The sequence below is a fragment of the Aulonocara sp. 'chitande type north' Nkhata Bay genome, linkage group LG13, assembly GCF_057382095.1.
Source record: "Aulonocara sp. 'chitande type north' Nkhata Bay isolate Kocher_YH1m ecotype deep benthic linkage group LG13, A_spYH_male_GT1.1, whole genome shotgun sequence".
Lineage (NCBI taxonomy): Eukaryota > Metazoa > Chordata > Actinopteri > Cichliformes > Cichlidae > Aulonocara > Aulonocara sp. 'chitande type north' Nkhata Bay.
Genome location: NC_141356.1, coordinates 2,419,141 through 2,441,449, shown reverse-complemented (window position 1 = coordinate 2,441,449; position 22,309 = coordinate 2,419,141). Strand labels below are relative to the sequence as shown.

Below are 22,309 nucleotides of genomic sequence, written 5' to 3'. Positions count from 1 at the left end.
GGAGGCCGGAAATGGCAGCTTTACTTCCAACAGACCAGTCAGGACAACCTCCCATTGAGCTGGGAAATAGCCATTTCCAGACTGAAGACCTAAGTAGCAACTGTGTCGAAGCTGGAAGGCTTGGCAGCAAAGTGTTAGTGAGTACCAAAGGTCTAATAAACCATAGGAGAGCTCCTGATATGTGACTCGAACTAATGATACTGCCTCCACCGTCAGGACCTAGGCTTTCAGGTTGATGCACTGGCCAAGAACAAGTTAATAGTGAGGCTTGGGAGCGGGTAGATGGCACAGCTGGGTTTGAGGATTGTAACAGCGACAAGCCGGCTCATGAGGAGTACTCAGACAGGGTAAAGAGCTAAAAGTGCAGCAGCAGGTTGGAACTGTTTAAAAACTCAAAAACTGTTTTGAAATCACAATGATTTCAAAACGTTTTTTTGTTGCATCTCATAAATGACAAATGGTTCTGTTTTGGCAGTATATTGCGTTTTTTGAGATACTTCGTAAGCAACTTTTGTTAATGTCTGCATTTTAGTGTGTGTGCATGTATGCTAGTTAATTGCCACAGCAAGGAGAGAATGGTGAACACTCTGATTGGCTGTTGGCCCCTGGTGGAATCATGCTCCTCCCATGCAGGTAACGCATGCCCTGGCCGGAGGACTTTTTAACAAATAGATTTCTTCAATTTGGGATGTTTACCATTCCAAATAAATGAAGTGATTAGTGAGTCTAGAGATTTAAAGTTTAGAGTTTGATCGGGAGAGATTATAGCAGGAAGAATTTTTTCCAGCCTGTGCGCCAGTAGCTTAGACAGAATTTTAACATCCGTGTTTAACAGAGATACAGGCCTATAAGAAGCACAGTCCTTGCCCTTCTTAAGTAACACTGTGATACAGGCCTGGTAGCATGAAGGAGGAAGTGCCCCAGAGTCTAGCAATTCTGCAAAAACTTTGCAAAGGAAGGGAGACAAATCATCCAAGAATTTTTTATAAAAGTCTGTAGAAAATCCATCAGGACCTGGAGATTTCCCAGATTGCATAGATGCTATTCCCACCTGAATTTCTGCCTTTGAGACAGGGGCTTCCAGAGTCTGTCTGAGCCCTGGGGGGAGCGAGGGCATATCAATGGAGTCAAAGAAACCATGCAAATCTTTTACATTAACAGTAGATTCAAATGTGCAGCATTCGATACTGTCGACCATAATATCCTATTAGAGCGATTAGAACATGCTGTAGGTATTACAGGTACTGCACTGCAGTGGTTTGTATCATATCTATCTAATAGACTCCAATTTGTGCATGTAAATGGAGAGTCCTCTTCACACACTGAGGTAATTATGGAGTTCCACAGGGTTCAGTGCTAGGACCAATTCTGTTTACATTATACATGCTTCCCTTAGGCAGCATCATTAGAAGACATAGCATACATTTTCACTGCTATGCAGATGACACCCAGCTCTATCTGTCCATGAAGCCAGATAACACACACCAATTAGTTAAACTGCAGGAATGTCTTAAAGACATAAAGACCTGGATGGCCGCTAACTTTCTGCTTCTTAATTCAGATAAAACTGAGGTTATTGTACTCGGCCCTGAAAAGCCTAGAAATATGGTATCTAACCAGATTCTTACTCTGGATGGCATTACCTTGGCCTCCAGTAACACTGTGAGGAACCTTGGAGTCATGTTTGACCAGGACATGTCCTTCAATGCACATATTAAACAAATATGTAAGACTGCGTTCTTCCATTTGCGCAACATCTCTAAAATTAGAAATATCCTGTCTCAGAGTGATGCTGAAAAACTACTTCATGCATTTATTACTTCCAGGCTGGACGACTGTAACTCATTATTATCAGGATGTCCAAAAAACTCACTGAAAAGCCTTCAGCTGATCCAAAATGCTGCAGCAAGAGTCCTGACAGGGACTAGAAAGAGAGAGCATATTTCTCCTGTTTTGGCTTCCCTTCATTGGCTTCCTGTTAAATCCAGAATTGAATTCAAAATCCTGCTCCTCACATACAAGGTCTTAAATAATCAGGCCCCATCTTATCTTAATGACCTTGTAGTACCATATCACCCTATTAGAGCACTTCGCTCTCGCTCTGCAGGCCTACTTGTTGTTCCTAGAGTATTTAAAAGTAGAATGGGAGGCAGAGCCTTCAGTTTTCAGGCCCCTCTTCTGTGGAACCAGCTTCCAGTTTGGATTCAGGAGACAGACACTATCTCTACTTTTAAGATTAGGCTTAAAACTTTCCTTTTTGCTAAAGCATATAGTTAGGGCTGGACCAGGTGACCCTGAATCCTCCCTTAGTTATGCTGCAATAGACATAGGCTGCCGGGGGATTCCCATGATGCATTGAGTTTTTCCTTTCCAGTCACCTTTCTCACTCACTATGTCTTAACAGACCTCTCTGCATTGAATCATATCTGTTATTAACCTCTGTCTCTCTTCCACAGCATGTCTTTATCCTGTCTTCCTTCTCTCAGCCCAACCGGTCGCAGCAGATGGCCGCCCCTCCCTGAGCCTGGTTCTGCCGGAGGTTTCTTCCTGTTAAAAGGGAGTTTTTCCTTCCCACTGTTGCCAAAGTGCTTGCTCATAGGGGGTCATATGATTGTTGGGGTTTTTTCTCTGTATCTGTGAAGTGCCATAAGGCGACTTATGTTGTGATTTGGCGATATATATATAAAATTGAATTGAATTGAATTGAAAATGTATATAAAAAAATGTCACCACTCCATTGTCCGCCCTCACTCCGGTTATGATTTGTTTAGCCCTAATACCACGCAGTTGAGTGGCCAAAAGCTTACCGGTCTTTGCACCATGTTCGTAAAAATCGTTCTTGTTTCTAATCAGACATTCTTCCACTTGTCGAGTGGAAAGTAGGTTGAGTTTGGTTTGTAGACTTAAGCGTTCTTTGTATAGCGCCAGTGATGGTGACTGAGCGTACTGCCTGTCGATGTTTAAAATCTGGTCTGAAATAAGCCTCTGCTCCCGCTGTGCACACTGTCTTTTAAATGCTGCCACTGAGGAGATTTCTCGTCTCAGGAATGCCTTCAGAGCTTCCAACACCGTCTTGTTTGGCATACCAGGTGTTCTATTCTCGTTAAGAAAATTTTTAACTTTAGAAGAGATGTTAGAAACAAATTGTTCATCCGTGAGCAGCAATGGATCCAATCTCCAGAGCTTTCTCTGAAAAGCAGCCCTGAAAAGCTACTTTGAGCACGAGGGGGGCATGATCAGAGACAGTAATGCTTTCATAGCTGCAGAATCCAATACTATTAATTAGCAAATTATCAATAAAAAATTATCTATTCTAGTGTAGGTGTGGTGTACATGTGAGAAGAAGGAATAGTCTCTACCAGTAGGGAATAAAAACCGCCAGGGATCTGTGAGACTATAATCTTCAAGAAAAGACTTGACATAAGTTGCAGATTTGTTAAGAGTAGCAGCTTTGGGGGATGAACGATCTAAAACCGCATCCAAATAAAGATTAAAATCGCCAGAATTAAAGAGTGAGTATTTAAGTCCAGGAGGTGTGAAAACAGGCGTAGAAAAAATTGCACATCATCAAAATTGGGTGCATAAATATTGGCCAAGGTCACAGACCTGTCGCAGAGTTTGCCAGACACTATTATAAACCGACCCTTTTTGTCTGACACAACAGTGGATGGAACAAATGTGATGTTCCGATCGATAAGAATAGCTGTACCCCTGGCCTTTGCTTTAAAATTAGAGTGAAACATCTGACCAACATTTCGCCAAGCGTGAGTGATCCGAATCCTGCAAGTGAGTCTCTTGCAAAAAAACTATCCCGGGCTTAAATTGCTTCAGGCGTGATAAGGCTCTCTTTCGCTTTATTGGGTGGTTCAACCCCCTCACATTCCAGCTAACAAAGGTAAGATTACCACTCATCAAGGAAGTCCCACATTTTTATGTGCAGAGTTGCCCAAGGAGGGAAGGGAGGGGACGAAAACAACAACAACAACAACAACAACAAAAAACATGACAACCAACCCCACCCCAGAAATAAAATGCAATACAATAACATATCACTGCGTAAAAAAAAAAAAAAAACCAATACCACCCACCAATATCTCCCCAGCAGGTTGCAAAAGCAACCGCGTAAGCCCCTGCTTTCTTCCCATACTAGTCCCAGTTTTCAGGACACGAAGAAGAGAAAGAAAAAAGAACAAGAACAAATCCTACCCGTTGTTTCTACGCATGCGCACAACACAAAATTCTGTGGCGAACCGTCCTGCCTTTGTGAATATAAGCTACAAACATACTTTGACTGGTAAAATTAAGTGCCAAACCGTCCTACCTTTGTAAATGTGACGTACAAGCATACTTTAACAGCTATAATTAAGTGGCAAATCAACCTACCTTTGTTAATAAGAGCTAGAAACATACTCTGACGGGTAAAATTACGTGCCAAACCATGCTACCTTTGTGAATGTTACCTACAAGCATACTTTAATGGGTAAAATGAAGTGGCAAACCGTCCTGGCTTTATGAATGTGAGCTACAAGCATTCTCTAATGGGCAAAGTTACGTGGCAAACCGTCATACCTACTTACATTTGTGCTGGAATTACTCTGTGACAGCAGAAATGTGCATAAACTACTTACGGTAGGACGTTTTGCCAAAGTAGGACGTTTTGTCAGAACACCGGAAAACGGAAGTCCAAGGATGGAGCTTTTAACAGTTGCTTCTGCGTCCTCTCCAGTAGACTTTGGGATACACAAAGTTATCCCTCATGCTATGGGCCGGGAGACAGTATCTTGAAGCTTAAAAAAGTTTGTTTGATTCTGAGCTAAGTCTCTTTAAGGCACAAAACCTACTATTAGGTTTGTTTTCTACCAAGTCTCCATCACTCCCTCTGACTTACCTCTCACTTCTCTAAGTTGTGTAATTCTGAGATATACAATATAATCTGTAGTCTTTATTGCAGTTTGTCAATTTGTGAGTGTTCTTCTATCCAAGCTTTCTGCATGTTTTCCCAGATTACCAATGATCCACAAGTGTCTGTTCTTCAATCCCCCAAGTCTGGTGGAGGGGTGAGGAGGAGGAAGAGAGACTGGGTTATTCCTCCACTCAGTGTTCCTGAGAATCAGAGAGGAACCTATCCCCTGAAAGTAGCTCAGGTATGAGGAACTGAAGGACCTTGTGAAGAATTTGACACTAAAGTGCATTGTAAATGTTTCTATGTTTCCTCTGCAGTCAGCAAGTCTTTTCCCCCTATTTTGAATTCTCATTATTGAATCTGCAGAGTTTTCACTTTTCTTGGATGTGTCTTTGTCATAAGCTGACCTTGTTAACTTTAGTTGAGTAAAAATATGTACATTTTTGGTGAAAGAAACGTTATTTCTTAAATACAGATCAAAAGTTTATTTGCTATTTACGATAATGAGAGCAAGATATTAGCAGTCAACAGTAACTGTCCCACACCTGGGGGAAAAATTAGAATAACAGATTTATCCTAACCAGAGACCACATACACACATACAGAGTCATGTTTCACCCTATTTACATACAGTTGAGCTTAATTTGTCTCACCATAAATGTATTGATATCCACTGCAAGGAAAGAAAGTAAAATGTTTATTCATATTTTGTGTTTGAAATTTCAGCGTTTAAATGCTAAGCCTGGTCCTGCTGGAAATTTCTTCCTGTTAAGAGTGGTTTCCCTTCCCACTGTCACTAAGTGCTTCCAGACCAGCTGATTCTTGAGGTTCTTTCTCAAATATTGTAGCATCTTTAGGCGGCTTTTGTTGTGAATTGGTACAATATAAATAAAAGTGAATTGGGGGCCACGTGAGCTCAGTGGATGAGCAGGCAACCACACGTCACATGGCTGCAGTGCAGCAGTCTGAGTTTGACGTGCAGCGCTTTCCTGTGTGTGTGTTTCCCTTCTCCTTCTTCCCCGTTTTCTGTGTATCTTCACTGCTACATTATCCAATTAAGGTAAAAGATGATATTATAGAAAAAAAGACATTAAAATGGTTAGCACCAACAGTAAGCTAATTAGTTAAAATTAGTAACTGTAGCTTGTCTTCTGATAAAAAAGAAACACATTTAAAAAATCCCAAGTGCTTAGAGAATCTAGCAATCTTGTTGATTTGAGGAATCTCTTGATATTTTTGAAGATGAACTTCCACGGCTTCTTTATTGTTGCATAACCTTTACCATAGACAGTGAGAGTGATCTAACTCCGTCCTGTGTGTTTTTTCCAGATCCGCTCTAGTGACGATAAAAAAAAGAAGCTCTTTTACAGCATCACTGGTCCTGGAGCTGATCTGCCTCCTGCTGGTCGTTTCACAATGGACAGAGAGACGGGCAATCTGTATGTAACACAGCCACTCGACAGAGAGGAAACAGCCAGTTACACGGTAATCATCCTCACTTTGTCCAAATGTGTTCCAAAGTGAGTATGTTTTAAAGATCACTTAGTAATAAAAACTTTTATCCTGATTATTCTATCATGTTGTTGTTTTTTTGTAACATCTTGTGTTTCAGGATCATATTGAAATTAATTCAGTTTTTTAATCAACTACAGACAATACTTCACAGTTAAGAAATAAGATTCTTGATGTGCAGTCTGAAATGTTCAGTTTAGATAAGTATTAAGAGTCTTTACTAGTCTTACTAGGTTTGTTAAACCTTTACAGCTGGACATTGCAGGTCTTTTTGGCTGTTTTGAAATGGAACACACAAAAACCCTTTTGAGAGACAGAAACAAGAAGTCAAGTGACGCCTCACAAAACCTACTGTAAATGAATCAAATGTGTAGAGTCAAGACAATAAGTCTTTTCATTTCATTTTATTTCTAGAATTTTAAAAGAATTCGATTCAGTTTATATTAAATTCACCAGTCACACTGAAATCTTTACCTTGTTTGTATTGTGTGTAATGTTGAAGGCGTAGAGATAAGTGAATCAATTTAAAGCTGAATCAAACATGTTGAAATCTTCTGCCTGTGTAGTTTGAAGCACATGCTGTGGCTGATGGAGCAGGACAAGCTTACGATCCCATGGAGATTAAAGTCATTGTGATCGACCAGAACGACAACACACCTTATTTTACGGTAGAGTACAACGCAAATGTTGCTGAGGCCACGACCATCGGTATGTTTAAACATATTTTTGACATTATTTTGTTTTTTGAGATATTGAACAAGCAAACTTGTTGGCACTTATTTGCAGTTTTCTTTATTTTTTAAAACTATCTACAATTCTCATCAATAGAAATCAATGTAGTGCAGAGGTTTAAATGCAATGAATTTTAAGATAACCTTCAGAAAATTACAATGTGGGTTGGAATGAAATTAGACTTTTTACGCTAACTCTATTTTGATTTAATAAATTCTTAAATGAAGCAATGTGAAGACCTTCTAAAACTTCTGCTCTTTATTTCCTTTTTCTGAATTCCTCCACTCCAGGGACTGAGGTGGTTAGGGTTGAGGCCAAAGATGACGATGAGCCAAATACTGACAACTCAGAGCTCCGCTATCGTATTCTGAACCAGGACCCACCACTGCCCACTGACAACATGTTTGAAATCAACCCAATTACTGGAAGTATCCGAATCATTGGTAGAGGACTGGATAGAGAGGTAAGACTTGTTAAACATATTTAACGTACAAGTGTCCTTTTACACCTAAGTACTGAAAAAAGCATTTTATAATGAATCAGGATCAGTAGTCTGCCTGTCACTGCTAGAAATCAGTCAGAAAGAGGATGCTGCATCAAAACACTGCTGGTGATTTCTTCAATTGTGAAACTTGAAACTGTTTGCCTTCAAATAAAAGTTTTACTTAATGTTGAAACCAACAGATTTCATGAGGCTACACTTTTACTTTACAGGCTAACAGTCTCTATTTCTGGCTTACATTTCACCAGTGGCCCCCAAACCCCGGGCCAAGTCGTTTGGTACCGGGCTGCGAGAGTTGAGGCTCGGGTGTGAAATTCATGGTTTTCAGGGTTTTTATTGTTAACTCGGTTTCCCTGGGACTTTTTCTGGGGGTTCTTGGGAATCAGGGCTATCCGGCCTTCAGTTAGCCATTCCAGGTGTGGAAGAGGTCTCACTGACAAGCAGCTGGTTCATTTGTACTTATAGGCGTTCACATGGAGTACAGTATGTTTCTTCAGTCAGTAAATGTGAACCACGTCGGGGCCTGGTGCTGTCCAATTCTTCATAGAGACCCTTTCTTGGCTGTCTGCCACTATGATGGTTACCCGTACCTGTTCAGGAAAGTTGCTGTTGTCTGTTCTTAGATCCACTAGCCACTGAGCATTGGCGTTATGGGTTGCGTACTTCTATATGCGCTTCGAATATTGCTTTGTCTACAGCCTTGGTGATGCTATTCCCATATTGTTCCCCTGCCATTCTGTTGCTCACCCCTTCAGTGGAGAACAGCTGGTTTATTCTGTTGCCTTCTATTACTCTGGTATAGTTCTTTAAGCAGCTGGCCCAGGCTGTAAGTCATTGTTTGGCAGTTTCTAAGGTCTAAGGTATGGACAGCTTGCTGTACTTACGCACATTCTTCATTGCACCTTTCTGCAGCTCTGATAGTTGGCAAACTTCCCTCCCTGCCACCTTGAGCATACATAGATCAAGGTATGCATGGTATATATCAATCATAGACAAAAAATGCCAGGACTGATTTTTTTTTTGTCCCAGTCCAGTCTGGCTCTAGTTAAGATAGGAATCCTTGCACTTGGCAGCAGTGTTGGGTAAGTTACTTTAAATTAGTAACTTAGTTACATTACTAGTTACTTCTATCAAAAGTAACTTAGTTACTTCAAGTTACTTGTTACCTTCAAAGTAACTAGTTACTAGGGAAAGTAACTTTGGTTTTACTCAGAATTCTCTTGTTAATGTGTTGCTTCCATAACTTTGCCAGTCTTGTGCGCCTTTTACATCCAACACAAAAACTGCAGTCGTGGTGCTTTCGATTGTACTCAGAACTCGGAAATTCTGCCTTCTGAATAGGAAGATGTAGGTAACACCAGACTGCAGATGAGTTGCATACAGGGCTGGACTGGGACAAAAAATCGGCCCGGGGATTTTGACTAGAGACCGGCCCACCATTATAGGAAAAATCATAAAGCCTTTGAATGAAAACCAACGCTGTTGTGACAGTGATGTACCATGTTCTGATGGTATATATGCATCAATCTATCAATCGTTTGTTGTAAGATTCAGATAATTATTTTTTAAAAGCTAGACATTTTAAATGAGAATAAGAAAGAAAAGTATTTTTTTGTGCCCCCCTCTCCCTGTTAATGCCCTACATGCCCACCTGGCAACACTTTGCTAGATCTGCCCCTGCACAGTTACCAGCTGTCAGCTGCTTAGAAAAGGATCCTGGTGTTATTTGTCTCTCAGAAACAGTTCATAACTTCCCTTCAACTCATTCATGTCACCTAAAAGGTAAACCTGTTTCTCCATCACCTGTTCAGCTCTGATGATTCAGTAAGGACATCTCCTGGTTTCATCTTCATGTTTCCCTCTCACCAGATAACCAAACCGACATCATGACCAGCAGCTTTACAGCTGTGGCTCCAGCAAACATCAGCTGATACTAGAAAGTAATATTAAATAAATTCTAACAACAGCTGATTAAGCTTAAACGTGCTGCTGTTGTTTAGCACGACATCAGCTGGTTTCCTCTTTCTGGCGCAAAGTGGGCGATAAATAAACAAGAGAGGCGATCAGCTGATCATTGATCAGTTTCATGATTGAAGTAGCAACAGGAGAGGGAGGGGGAGAATGAGAGAAGAAGAGGCAGCTGTGCAACGTAAACACAGAATAACTCCAGCTTTGTGTCTTTTTCATTGTAGCTGAAGTACGGGACAAACTGTGTTCCTGTTCAGCTCAATACGAAACCTGTAATATTTTCTCTGAATAAGAGACGATTCGGTTTTTTAGGGGACGGTTGGCAACTCTAATAATTAACCTTATGAACAAAATAAAGTTCAACATCAGTAACATAGCACCCACCCAGCTGTATAGAAACCCAGTCATGCTAGCTAGCACGCAGTACGGAAAAAGTCAGAGTAACGAAAATAAACTCCACCTAAACTTGTTTTTTTATTGGTTTACCCAGATAGACTGCAGGTCATAACTTCTTACCTGAAGTTCAGTTCACCTGACACTCGGACCGGCGCCCGCCTCGGGTCTCTCTTCCTTCTCCGTCCCCTTTTTCTCATCCACCACTTGCTAATGTTACTGAATCTGTGGAAGCTCTGCGATGTCACCACACGAAGTAACGAGTAACGAGCCTATCTAAATCCCAGTAACGACTAACGCGTTCCTGATTTTGGCATAATAACTAGTTACCGTGCTCGCTACCACAATAATAACGTAGTTACTGTAACGCGTTAGTCCCAACACTGCTTGGCAGTGTGTAGAAGCAGTAGGTACCCCACCTGTCGAAACTGGGGTGAAGCACACCAAAACCTTGGTGAGTCGTGGTCACATGACCTAGGTGTTTTGAACCACGCTTTGGAGCGGTGTATCGAAACTTCTGTGCTTCGGAAGCTTGACACAGCGTCGACACGTCTGTTTCGAACTTCCCATGCCAAACAAACAGCCTCCTGCTAGCTGGTCAGGGAATACACTATATTTAAAAAGTTTCGACACGGCTATTATTAGTTAATGGCATCAGGTTTACAGGTATTTGTCATAAGCAAAATATAAAATGAGTTTCGCTTCAGCCTTTCGGCAGAGTGCCAAGCCTTCATAGATGAACGACTCTAGTCAGCAGTTTGAAAGCTGTGTGTTATAGAAGTGTGTAAACTGATGTCAGTGTTTCTTCCTTCCTGTTGATGAGCTGATTTACCTTAACAGTCCCTGTATCTTAACAGAAATATCCACAGTACACTCTGACAGTGCAAGCAGCAGATATGGCAGGAGAAGGGTTAACTGGACAAACCAAAGTCATCCTCACGGTGACGGACAGCAATGACAACGCTCCAGTCTTCACTCAGAGCTCAGTAAGTATGAAGTAACTGGAAACTTCCTGTTTAACTGCTGCTTTTTCACTCTGTTAAAGCAGAATACATTCATCCTGTATCTAAATGCATTACTAATGTTGCACTCACACATAGTAAAAACAGCAAAAACCCACAATAGAACAAAACATGTCCACAGCATGTGCACTTTAGCAGCTGTTCAACATGTGCTACATTTTGTGTGTAACTTTGGCATTTACATGTGGACAGCCGGCAATGAGTAAAATACTGCTGTCAATTTAAGTAAAAATTATTAAAGAAATTATAATATTTATATCTACATAGTAGAGCTGCCTCCACGTAGTTGACAACTAGTTGTCACAAATGAAAATGTAGTTATCTATAGATTTTGAGATGCATCAGGGTGCCCTGGTTTGTACAGGGAATAGTGAGTCTTTGACAGCACATGGAAAATATGCTAATATGGTTAAAAACACTTTTGTTCCATTTTTAGTGAATTAACTTTATTTAATAAAATTCCACAGCTGTGCAGTAAGTAATGATCCCAGTATAATGACACAGACTACAAAATGAAGCCATTATTCTCTATCCCTAATGAGGAGGCTTTAGATCTGTTTTCACTGCCATCCTTTATTTTCTCACAGTATACTGCAACAGTTGATGAAAACAAAAAGGATGTTGTGGTGGTTAGGATGATGGTAACAGATGAGGATGAACCACAAACTCCAGCCTGGAACGCCAAGTTCAAGATCGTTAGTGGTGATCCTGATGGAGTTTTCACAGTAAAAACGGGAACTAACAAACAGGAAGGAATCCTTTCTACTGCAAAGGTAGGAAGAAAATCAGGAATTCATTCATAATATTGGAAGATAATTGTCATCAATGAGTATTTTCTTTAGTCGATGGAAGTACTTTCTGTGATTTGTTGTAACTTAACATTGCCAACACCCTTATGTTTTTTTTCTCTTCCTTCCAACCAGGAGCTGGACTTCGAGAGGGCCAGCAAGCACACTCTGTTGGTTTCAGTGGAGAATGAGATTCCTTTTGCTGGTGTTTCTGTGGTCACTTCTACCGCCACAGTGGTGGTGAATGTGAGAGATGTGAATGAAGCTCCAATATTTGATCCAAAGGAGCTTCTTGTGGTAAAACCAGAGGACCTTGCTGTGGATGAAGCCGTGGTGCAGTACACTGCTTCAGACCCAGACACTGCACGCAAGCAGACAGTCTTGTAAGTCAAACAGGACAAAAAAACGCCTTTTTACTATGAACAAATTTCTCACTGACAGAGACAATGACTGACCTCATAAGTGCCTCAAACATTCAGTTTTTCAGTCAAAAGTACACTATAAAAACACTTCATTAGTACCCAGACTTTGTTTTTTGGCACCTGGCAAACCGACTGAGGGGCTGTAAAAAAGAGGCGTTCAGTTTCCAAACAGGGAATAAAAGTCTGTAAAATGTGTAATATTTCCTTGTAAATTTACATAAATAATAAATTGGTGGAAACAATAGTCGAAGAAAAGAAGTGACTATATATCCATTGATCATTTGAAGGTAAAACTATAGTATATATATCATTTATTTTTGGCTCCACCCACATGGAAAAGAAATAGTAAAAACTTATATGTGATTACTCATGAAAGTGGCCACTTTCATATATTTTTTTAGGAAGTATCCAAAACATACAAGTTTCATTATATAATTTTTCAAGGGATCTTATATCTGTTTTCACTCTTATATGCTTTTCATACAAGTTTCACACAAGACAGATACAAACTTTATAAGATTTATATACATCTTTTCCATATGAGCATAGTTGGTTTGGCAAGTGAGAAGTTGTTGGTTCAATTCCAGTCCACAATACAAATCACTGCAAAATCTGGTCAGAAAGGGGATTTGGAAAACACCAAGTGAGCGACATTTCTCTGGGTGAAAATTGTTTGTTTATATCTGAAGGGAATGTCCAGACTGCTTCAAGCTGATAGGAGGGCAACAGTGACTCAAATAACCACTAGATATTCATAGGTAGACATGCATAACCATCATATGAAGAGCAGCATCTCTAAATGCACAGCACATTCATCCTTGAAGCAGATGGGCTACACCAGTGAACCATCACAGTGCGGGACACAGTTGTTAGCTAAAAACAAACAAACAAACAAAATACAGTTCACTTGGGTTCACCAGAGTTGGAAAAACAAAGATTGGAAGAATATTGTCTGGTCTGAAGAGTTTTGATTTCTGTTGGATGGTAGGATTACATTTTGACAAGCATGAAAGCAATGAAAAGCATGACTCCATCCTGCCTTATGTCAACAATTCAGGATGTCAGTAATGGTGTGAAAGATGTGTTCTTGGCACTTTGAGCCTCTTAATACCAATACTAATTCCACGGCCTGCTTCTGGCTGTATCCCTGCCTTCGGTGTACCAATCTTCGTATTGCTGCTTCCAGCAGGATAACACACCATGTCACAAAACTCAGATAATCTCAAACTGGTTTCTTGAACATGACAGGAACGCTCTGTTCACTGACTACAATTTGCATGATGCTGTCAGGTCAATATAGACCAAAATCTCTGAAGAATGCTTTCAAAATAGGTTCCAGCCCAGTACTACCACTGATTACCAGAGAGAGATGAACTGGTTCTCTCTTTTCTTTTCTTTTTTTAAAATAGATGTAACAATCCTAACAATGCAAAGTGTTGACGTACTTAACAAAAAAAAAAACACTTTGTATATGTAATTCAAAATAGATGTGGTACACAAATATTTCTAAAAATATTTGTGTACCACATCTATTTTGGCTACCTCTGGCTACCCTCATAGTACATTTGGCTTGCTTATCAAAGCCCCAAATATAAAGAACGTGAGAAACCTGTAACAGTTCATTTGTCCAATTACAGTTATCATAACACCATGGATTAAACATGAGGGAAGAATTAAGAGATAAAATAATGATAATATTAAGAAGAAATATTAAAAAGAAGAAATATTAAGAAGAAACATATAAGATATTAAGAAGAAAGATAAATATTATTGTCACTCGTGGTCTACACAGAGCTACATTTGCATAATAAAAATACAGCCCGACAAATGTCCAAAATCAAATAACACACTGTGCCATATTGTGAAACATGCTAATTCTAATCATCCTGCCTGCACAGTATTACCATCTTTTCTGTGACTGTCTTGTACAGGTACAAAATAATGAATGACCCTGCAGGCTGGCTGAACGTGGACAAGGACACAGGTCTTATTAAAGTGAGAGCGTCCATGGACAGAGAGGGTATCTTTGTCACAAACAACAGATACATCGCAACCATCGGGGCCTATGATGATGGTAGGTGGGAGTTAAGACTGATGCAGATTATTATCATCATTTGACTCCCATACACAATGACCACTGATATGATTTCATAAAATAACAAGTGTCTGAATAATTACACTGGTAAACAAGAGTTTTGCTGTGGCTCTTTCACCTCTACTTTAACAAATCTGTACAATGTCAGAGATGAACATGAGGAAAGAGTTTATCAAGAAACAAAAGTGATATCAGGGAAACAGGCAAACAAAATGTATTTTATTGTTCACTGGATTAAGGTGTGTGTGCACGTGCGCTCGCTCTTTGCAATACAAATTCCAGTACAAACAGATGTTCCTGGCATGCTCACAGCTAATAACATTGTTGCCCTTTGTTAATGGGTTGCATTTATATAGCACTTTTCTAGGCACCCAAAGCGCTTTACAATTCCACTATTCATTCACTCTCACATTCACACACTGGTGCAGGGAAGCTACAGCTGTAGCCACAGCTGCCCTGGGGCAGACTGACAGAAGCAAGGCTGCCATATCGTGCCATAGGCCCCTCTGGCCAACACCAGTAGGCGGTAGGGTAAAGTGTCTTGCCCAAGGACATAACGACCCAGACAGAGAGAGCAGGGGGATCGAACCGGCAACCTACCGGTTACAGATAAGCTTCCCAATCTCCTGAGCCACGGTCGCCCTTTGTTGCAGTACCTTCAATTATTTGTGTGTCAAATGTCAGTTATGTAAGAACTGGAAGACCAGAGGAAAGTCTCTGAGCGTTAAAATTTGGACTATACTTCACTTTGTCGATGGAACCCATCTGTGAACATCTGTGTTTGTTCTGTGACCAGATGCAGTCCCAGCTACAGGAACTGGTACTCTGATCATTCAGCTGGAAGATGTCAATGACAATGCTCCCATCATTGAGCAGCATAAAATTATGGTATGTCTTATTTCCCACCAGCTCAACAGGTGTTTTCATCTAACACATCAAATAGTGGTGCAGGATGGGTGTATTTATTGAATCTACCAACTTCAAGATGCGATCAATTAAAAAGTTTAACCAAGCCCTATTTATGCAGTCATGTGATACAGAATATTAGCATAAAGGCTTTGTGTTTCCTCAGGTGTGCAACAAGGATCCAGCTCCTCAGCTGCTCTCAGTAACAGATAAAGACGGACCAGAATTTGGAGCTCCCTACTCGGTGTCTTTACAGGGCACGTCAAAGACCAACTGGACCGCTAGGATGAACGACACCAGTATGTAAACTGTATAAAGTGATGCTGTCCAGTCACATGGCCAGAATTTGAAATATTTTGAAATAGAAACGTAATATATTTCATGACTTGTGTTGAGATTATTTCCTGCGAATATCTGTTTTGGGTTTTTTTAGGACAAGGCATCATCTTGAATTTAGCCACTGAGCTGCCCAGTGGAAATTACAGTGTTATACTGACAGTGGCAGACAAGCATGGGTTGGGGCAGGACAACATCATCAAAGCTGAAGTGTGCGACTGCAAGGGAGAAGATTTGATGTGTACTCAGCGTGCTTTAGGTGGCAGCAACCTGCCCATTATTCGGGGAGTACTTGGAGGCATTCTGCTGCTCAGTGAGTTGTGAATGGATTTATAACTTGTAGCCTCTGTTTTCTTTCCCAGCTAAGTGGATTTGGTTGGTTGTTGTGTGCTAAACTTTGTGCTCTGTGTTCAGTGCTGGTCCTGGTTGTGCTGTTTGTCAGTCTGAGGAAAGAGGAGCAGAAGGAGCTAACATCTAAAGACAACATCTTCTACTATAACAGAGAGCAAAGTAGAGAGGATGATCAGGTAAATGGACACCAGTTCTGATTGCAGCGTTAGCCTCATCCACACCTGTGTCTTCATCCACACCTGGTCCGGCCTCTGTGTCTTCATCCACGCCTGGTCCGGCCTCTGTGTCTTCATCAACCTCGTCTGCTCCTGCCTCGTCTGGTCCTGCGGTTGCCACACCGTCATTGGACCCAGCTCATCCTATTCCGCCTCGCCTCTGCCGGCCGCTTTCCTTTTCGCCACCGCTGGCTTCGCGGTCGTCCTCCGGACCTGCTCAGTGGCCAGCACTGCCTTCCAAGTGGCCGGCCTCCTGATTTGTTTTGTCTGCACCACCGCCGTTGCCGTGTGCACGGTCGGCCCCCAGAACTGTTTGTACGGTTAGATGTAACGGTTTAGGATTTGTGTTCTCATGTTTTGTGTGGGTTTAGTTCCATGTGTCATTTTCTGTCTGTCTCTCAATGTCGAGTCTGCGTCTTTGTGTAGTGATCTGCGTCTCATGTGAGTGTGTTCAGTTTACCTGCCTTGTCTCGTCTCGTTAATTACTCCCAGCTGTGTCCACCACCTGTAATCTCCCTGTGTTTCTCTGTGTGTATTTAAGTCGTGTCTTCTGTCATTGTAGTTGCTGGTCCGTCTGTGTATCTACCATGTTCCTTTCGTGTGTTCTCCCTGCTGTCACAGTCATATACCATCTTCCGTCTTCCTTCATGTTCAGGTTCGTGTCCTTGTTCAGGCTCAGTAGTTTAGTTGTCCAGTATAGTTTAGTTCTCCGTTTACCATTTGTCCATCTATATTTTTGTGTTTAATAAACCACCCTCACACCTTTGCAAGTGCCTGCGTTTGGATCCTCCTTTATTTCTTCCACACGGCTCATCTCACTCACCGTGACACTTCCGTTGTGTTTTGGAGTTTGTATGTGCTTTGTCTCTAGGGGCCACCGTATGTGACTGATGCAAGCCAGATCCTTTTATTTAGCAAAACTGTGATTAATAGTTAAATATTATTGTTGAGGGGCACAGACAGGACCCCACCCCGCTCTGCACGTGCCTGATTTTAAGTATAAAATGGAATCCTGTTGTTGCATAGAGAACAGAAGTGCACCAAAAGTTTGTGGTCACGTGACCTGTGTGCTTTGAACTGCGTTTCCAAACATCTGCGCTCGACACATTGTCGAAATGTCAGTATCTGCAGAATGTGGCTTGCTGAGCTCAGACTCAGAGCACTGTTGGTAATACTGCTGCCAGCTCCTACTATCTGCTGTGTATCTGTGAAGTCAAGGGCGTAGATTTCGTTTTGGCATTGGTGGGGACGAATGATTCAGTTTTTTTTCCCTTTTGTCTTTGCTTCTTGATAACAAAAGGAGAAATGTACTTGCCTACATATGCTATTCTACATGCTTTTAAACCATTTAAAATTACAATTGATAGTTTTATATGTGAGTTATATAATGCTAAATTACAATTAAACAAATGACTAAGTATTTTAGACTTTGGTTTACTTCAGCCATATTCAATATAAATCAGGTATCATACAAAAATAAAAATAACTTCATATTCAGCAGGGCTGGACTGGGACAAAATATCGGCATTTTGACTAGTGGTCCCACCATGGTATTATAGGAAAAGTCATAAATCCTTTGAAGCCTTTATAATTAAACTTAAACCTACACCACCTTCCCTATTCTGGTATTCTAAACAGTAACACCTCATTTATAATTACATATACCTATAACTAAAAGGGTTGCTAACTCCCAGCAAAAAAAGAAAAAAAGTAGGGAACCACTCCCCCACCCTCTGCCTCAAGATGCTTAACTAACAAAACCGATTTAAATTTAATGCGCGTATAAAACAAATGCACATAAATCTATTATTTTTCTCCAGTAATTAAATAGATTCAACATCTTTCTTCAACAGAATTGCAGACTGCACAGAAGGTACCTTAACAAAGTAAAGAATACTATAACTTACTAGGGTATATACTAACGAGACTTAATATTTACTGAATACAATAATGGATTTCTATACATTTTACATCAGATGAAAATGTTGGTTGAAAGATTCAGGTAATTATTTGTTAAAAGCGAGACATTTTAAATGAGAATAAGAAAGAAAAGTATTTCTTTGTGCCCCCCTCTCCCTGTTAATGCCCTACCTGGCCCCCTGGCAAAACTTTGCTAGACCCGCCCCTGCACAGTTACCAGCTGTCAGCTACTTAGAAAAGGATCCTGGTGTTATTTCTCAGAAACAGTTCATAACTTCTCTTCAACTCATGTCACCTAAAAGGTAAACCTGTTTCTCCATCACCTGTTCAGCTCTGATGATTCAGTAAGAACATCTCCTGGTTTCATCTTCATGTTTCCCTCTCACCACATATCCAAACCGACATCTTGACCAGCAGGTTTACAGCTGTGGCTCCAGCAAACATCAGCTGATACTAGAAATTAATATTAAATAAATGCTAACAACAGCTGATCAAGCTTAAACGTGCTGCTGTTGTTTAATGCGACATCAGCTGGTTTCATCTTTCTGGCGCAGAGAGAAAAGCCGATCAGCTGATCATTGATCAGTTTCATGATTGAATTAGCAACTTTCTAGCTGAAGTAGTACGGGACAAATCGCGTTCCTTTTCACCTTAACTTTAAAGTTTGACCTCCTCGGCTGTAATTGGTCCAGGCCAGAGTCGATCATGACCAACTGGCCAATCCACCACCGTTCATTTATACCGTTAAAAAAAGAAAAGGAAGAAAACCCCATCGGCCCATAAAAACGAAAAATCACGAGCGGCCCACTGGGCAAATGCCCGGTATGCCCGATGGCCAGTCCAGCCCTGAAATACAGTCATGACAATAAACATGAGTTCAAGGACTTAACAACATTACTTCAGTTATGTTGTCAGTGACCTCGCCTCTCCACCTCTGTCTGAGCTACAACATGGCAGAGCTGCCTCTGTCACCTGATAAATAACAGTGAGACATTCAAATACATGCAGTCACACATGTGCTTCAAATACAGTCATTGAAACAACAGGTCATCATCCAATTCCACCTGTGATCTTGTGTCACCATTACTCTCTGAGCTTTGTGTTGGTTCTTCTGTCACCTGACAAATAGGACATACATGACAATAAGAATAAAATGTGCAGCTGCTTCAGTGTTTCTGTCAAATTGTGCAGATCTTGACTCATCAGTAATGTTTGTAGGGTGAGTGCATTTTTACAACAATTTGTGCAAACTGCACTGCAAGGTGGAATATTTGCAAAATCGTGACTACCTCATGATATTTTGTCTCAAAAATTAACCCTATGAATATGTCAGTGCCATTAGGATAAAATTGTCACCAACATTTTGACTTTAGACATATAATTTTAACAGCCTCTGTAAACTAATATCCTGGCTCGCTCGAGGCTACGTTTTCTCTGACAGTTTCAATCAAAATTAGAAATGCTGCTCTTGGAGTGCTGCCTGTTGTGCAGTTAGTTTCCAAAACACGTTATTAATGGGTACATACAATTTTAGACTAATGTGGGCCAAAGCCTAGCATAGCCTGTAACATTATTATGACGGACACATTTTATGAGTGAACTTGAGTTTAAGTGACTTACAGGTTTCTTTGAAAAATACTTTCTTATATCCAGGTTCTTCCTTTTTGCTGCCATCCTCCTCTCCTCCTGGCAGCGCAGGCTTGCCGCTGCTAAAACTAAACAGAGCTCACTGAAAAGCACAGCCAATCACATTGGCCATATTTCTCACATGACGTAGGACTCAAGTAGAGAACATAATTTAACTCTTTCTGCACCGCTGGGTGAATGAGACGCTGACAGATGTTTTTTTGTTTTTTCTTTCTATCGGGTTGTTTTTCTTTACTCAAAGAGATCAAATTATTGGTGGGGACAATTCAATAATTGCCGGATATTGGTGGGGACATGTCCCTTCCGTCCATGCCAAATCTACGCCCTTGTGTGAAGTACTCAGGAACAGAAACAGAAACTACCATGTTATGTCTCTTTACGCATGACGGAACCAGGGTGTTGCGCACCTGTAACCTGACATCATCTGCTGAAAGTACTTAAACTTACTTCCATCCAGCTCACACCCAGTTACTGAAGCTACAATTACGGTGCGACAGGAAGAACAGGAATATTAAAGAGGGGATTTGGAGAGATGGGGACCGCTTGGTTCGCGGTTTTTGGCGCTTTAGTCATCGTTTTTCAGGTGAGACGTCTTCCTTTTGTTATAATTAATTTCTGCCATTTTCCATTCTGTTTAAAGTTACTTAAAATAAATATGGTTAATGTTACATTACCTGCTGCAATTAAATAAAATTAGATTCATTTTCATGTGGAAAGCACCAAGTCAAAACAACAGTCACCTCAAAACCCCAGCAATCTAAGAACCACCTAGGAGCAAGTACTTGGCGACAGTGGCAAGGAAAAACTCCCTTTTAACAGGAAGAAACCTCCAGGGGATCCAGACTCACGGAGGGGCAGACACATTTGTTGTGTTTATGCATCAAGTAAACTTTTATTGTAAGAAGAACACTTTTATTAGTCATAGCACTTGCTGATGCTCTTTAAATGGGCAGAAAAAACTTGTGCAGGATTTAAAAACTAATTAATCTGTTTCACAGGCATAGCAGGCTTTTTTCCCCATATCCCTCCACGTTGATTCCCATTATTCCACTGATGACGTTGTGTTTTGTAGTTTTATTGTTTCCTCTGAAAAATGGCATATACACATGTCTTAAAGTATTCATATTATGCGATGCAACAAAAGTATTTTAATTGTTGTTTAAAATGCCAGTTATAGTTATTGTTATATTGTCTTGTGTTATTCAGTTACTCTTATTTTCTCTTGCTTATGATTAGTCACTTTATTATTACAGGTCCAACCAAAATACTCTTTCTCCTCTTCTAGGTCTCATCACCAGAAATAGCTGCGAGGTCGACATGTGTGCCTGGATTTGAGTCAGAGCTGTTGATTTTCAGAGTGTGCAGGGAACACCTGAGGACGGGCATGAGACTGGGCAGAGGTAAGAACAACCCAGGAATCTAGTGTCTTACTGGTAACCTGAATGAAATGGTTCATGTTTCTTAACATCCAGTAGAATATCATAATAGATATGTGAGGATTTGTTTATACAAACCTGTGGGAGCATTTAGACGTGAGTTACAGCCCTACATGAAAAAACTTTTGTAAAGGATTCCTCATGCCCAGATGGCCTTTAACAGGTTAGCTGCTTACGTTGTTCTCGGTTGAAACCCAAACAACATCATACCATTTGTTCCAGATTAAGTTTGTCAGAATATTCGAGTTCCCAATCAGAATTTTCATCTGGACCTCAACTCCAAGTTTCATCTTGGAAATTAGCAGCATCCTCCATTTAATTGTTGTCAGTCCAAGATGGCAGCAATGAAGGTAACAATACTATAATTTTTAATCTGTTCTGCCACAAACTGTTGTTTGTGATCACTAAATAAAGCATATGTAAGGCACTGACAAGGCTGTGTCCAGACACCCATATTAACCCCCCCAACCCCAAAAAAACAAACAAAAAAACAACAACTATGATGCTGTATTGCTTGCAATGTATTAATAGCTCTACCTTGCTTTGAAGTAAAACACGTCTGTTTTTTGGTGCTTTTCCAGCTTAACTAGTTGTGGCATCCAACTGCATCTGAGTTGTAAGGTTTCTGGAATGCAGATTCAGCTCTCACACTGCTCACAAATACTTTTAACCTCAGGTCAGAGCAATGTCACCAAGCCTGTTTAGCAGGTTTTGCTATTCAGATGTTATGAAGCACTGAAAGAGAAGGAGAACTCTGTTGGTTTCATAAAACTGAAAGATGATATAAAACATAAGTGGACTGTAGCCTTTTTCAAATTAACTGTAGTTATGCAGGCTTTAACATGAATATTCACTTGTTGCCTTGCTTTATTTGCCTTTAGTTGCTTTTATATAGTGCCAAATCACAACAAAAGTCACTAAGGTGAAAACAGAGAGAAAGAAAACTATGAATACATTTTGGCACTTCAATTCAAGTGGGGATGAAAAACTGCCTTTTAAAAGGAAGTAACATCAAACAGAACCAGGCTCAGAGGAAAGCATCTGCCATCACCGGGTGGGGGGTGAGGCGAGGAACACTGAAATAATATTCATATCAAAAGTCTTGCGCGACATACAACATAATGTCGAGCAAACAATTTAATTTCACAGATGCAGGTATTC

General features: G+C 40.6%; 2 protein-coding genes across 2 annotated transcripts in view; both read left to right on the top strand.

The window, feature by feature from the left end:
• Nucleotides 1-16,895, top strand: part of LOC147315449 (cadherin-1-like) — a 40,782-nt gene extending 23,887 nt beyond the window's left edge. Inside the window, exons 2-13 of the mRNA XM_086258270.1 lie at nt 5,004-5,144; nt 6,233-6,388; nt 6,982-7,123; nt 7,438-7,610; nt 10,868-10,996; nt 11,620-11,805; nt 11,956-12,203; nt 14,174-14,316; nt 15,134-15,225; nt 15,410-15,542; nt 15,677-15,892; nt 15,994-16,895. Coding sequence (XP_086114396.1) covers nt 5,004-5,144; nt 6,233-6,388; nt 6,982-7,123; nt 7,438-7,610; nt 10,868-10,996; nt 11,620-11,805; nt 11,956-12,203; nt 14,174-14,316; nt 15,134-15,225; nt 15,410-15,542; nt 15,677-15,892; nt 15,994-16,127 — 1,893 coding nt within the window. The 3' untranslated portion in view covers nt 16,128-16,895. The remainder of the gene's footprint in view (nt 1-5,003; nt 5,145-6,232; nt 6,389-6,981; nt 7,124-7,437; nt 7,611-10,867; nt 10,997-11,619; nt 11,806-11,955; nt 12,204-14,173; nt 14,317-15,133; nt 15,226-15,409; nt 15,543-15,676; nt 15,893-15,993) is intronic.
• Nucleotides 16,896-19,924: 3,029 nt separating this feature from the next.
• LOC147315448 (B-cadherin-like) overlaps nt 19,925-22,309 on the top strand; it is a 28,087-nt gene continuing 25,702 nt past the window's right edge. Inside the window, exons 1-2 of the mRNA XM_086258265.1 lie at nt 19,925-20,295; nt 20,998-21,112. Coding sequence (XP_086114391.1) covers nt 20,245-20,295; nt 20,998-21,112 — 166 coding nt within the window. The 5' untranslated portion in view covers nt 19,925-20,244. The remainder of the gene's footprint in view (nt 20,296-20,997; nt 21,113-22,309) is intronic.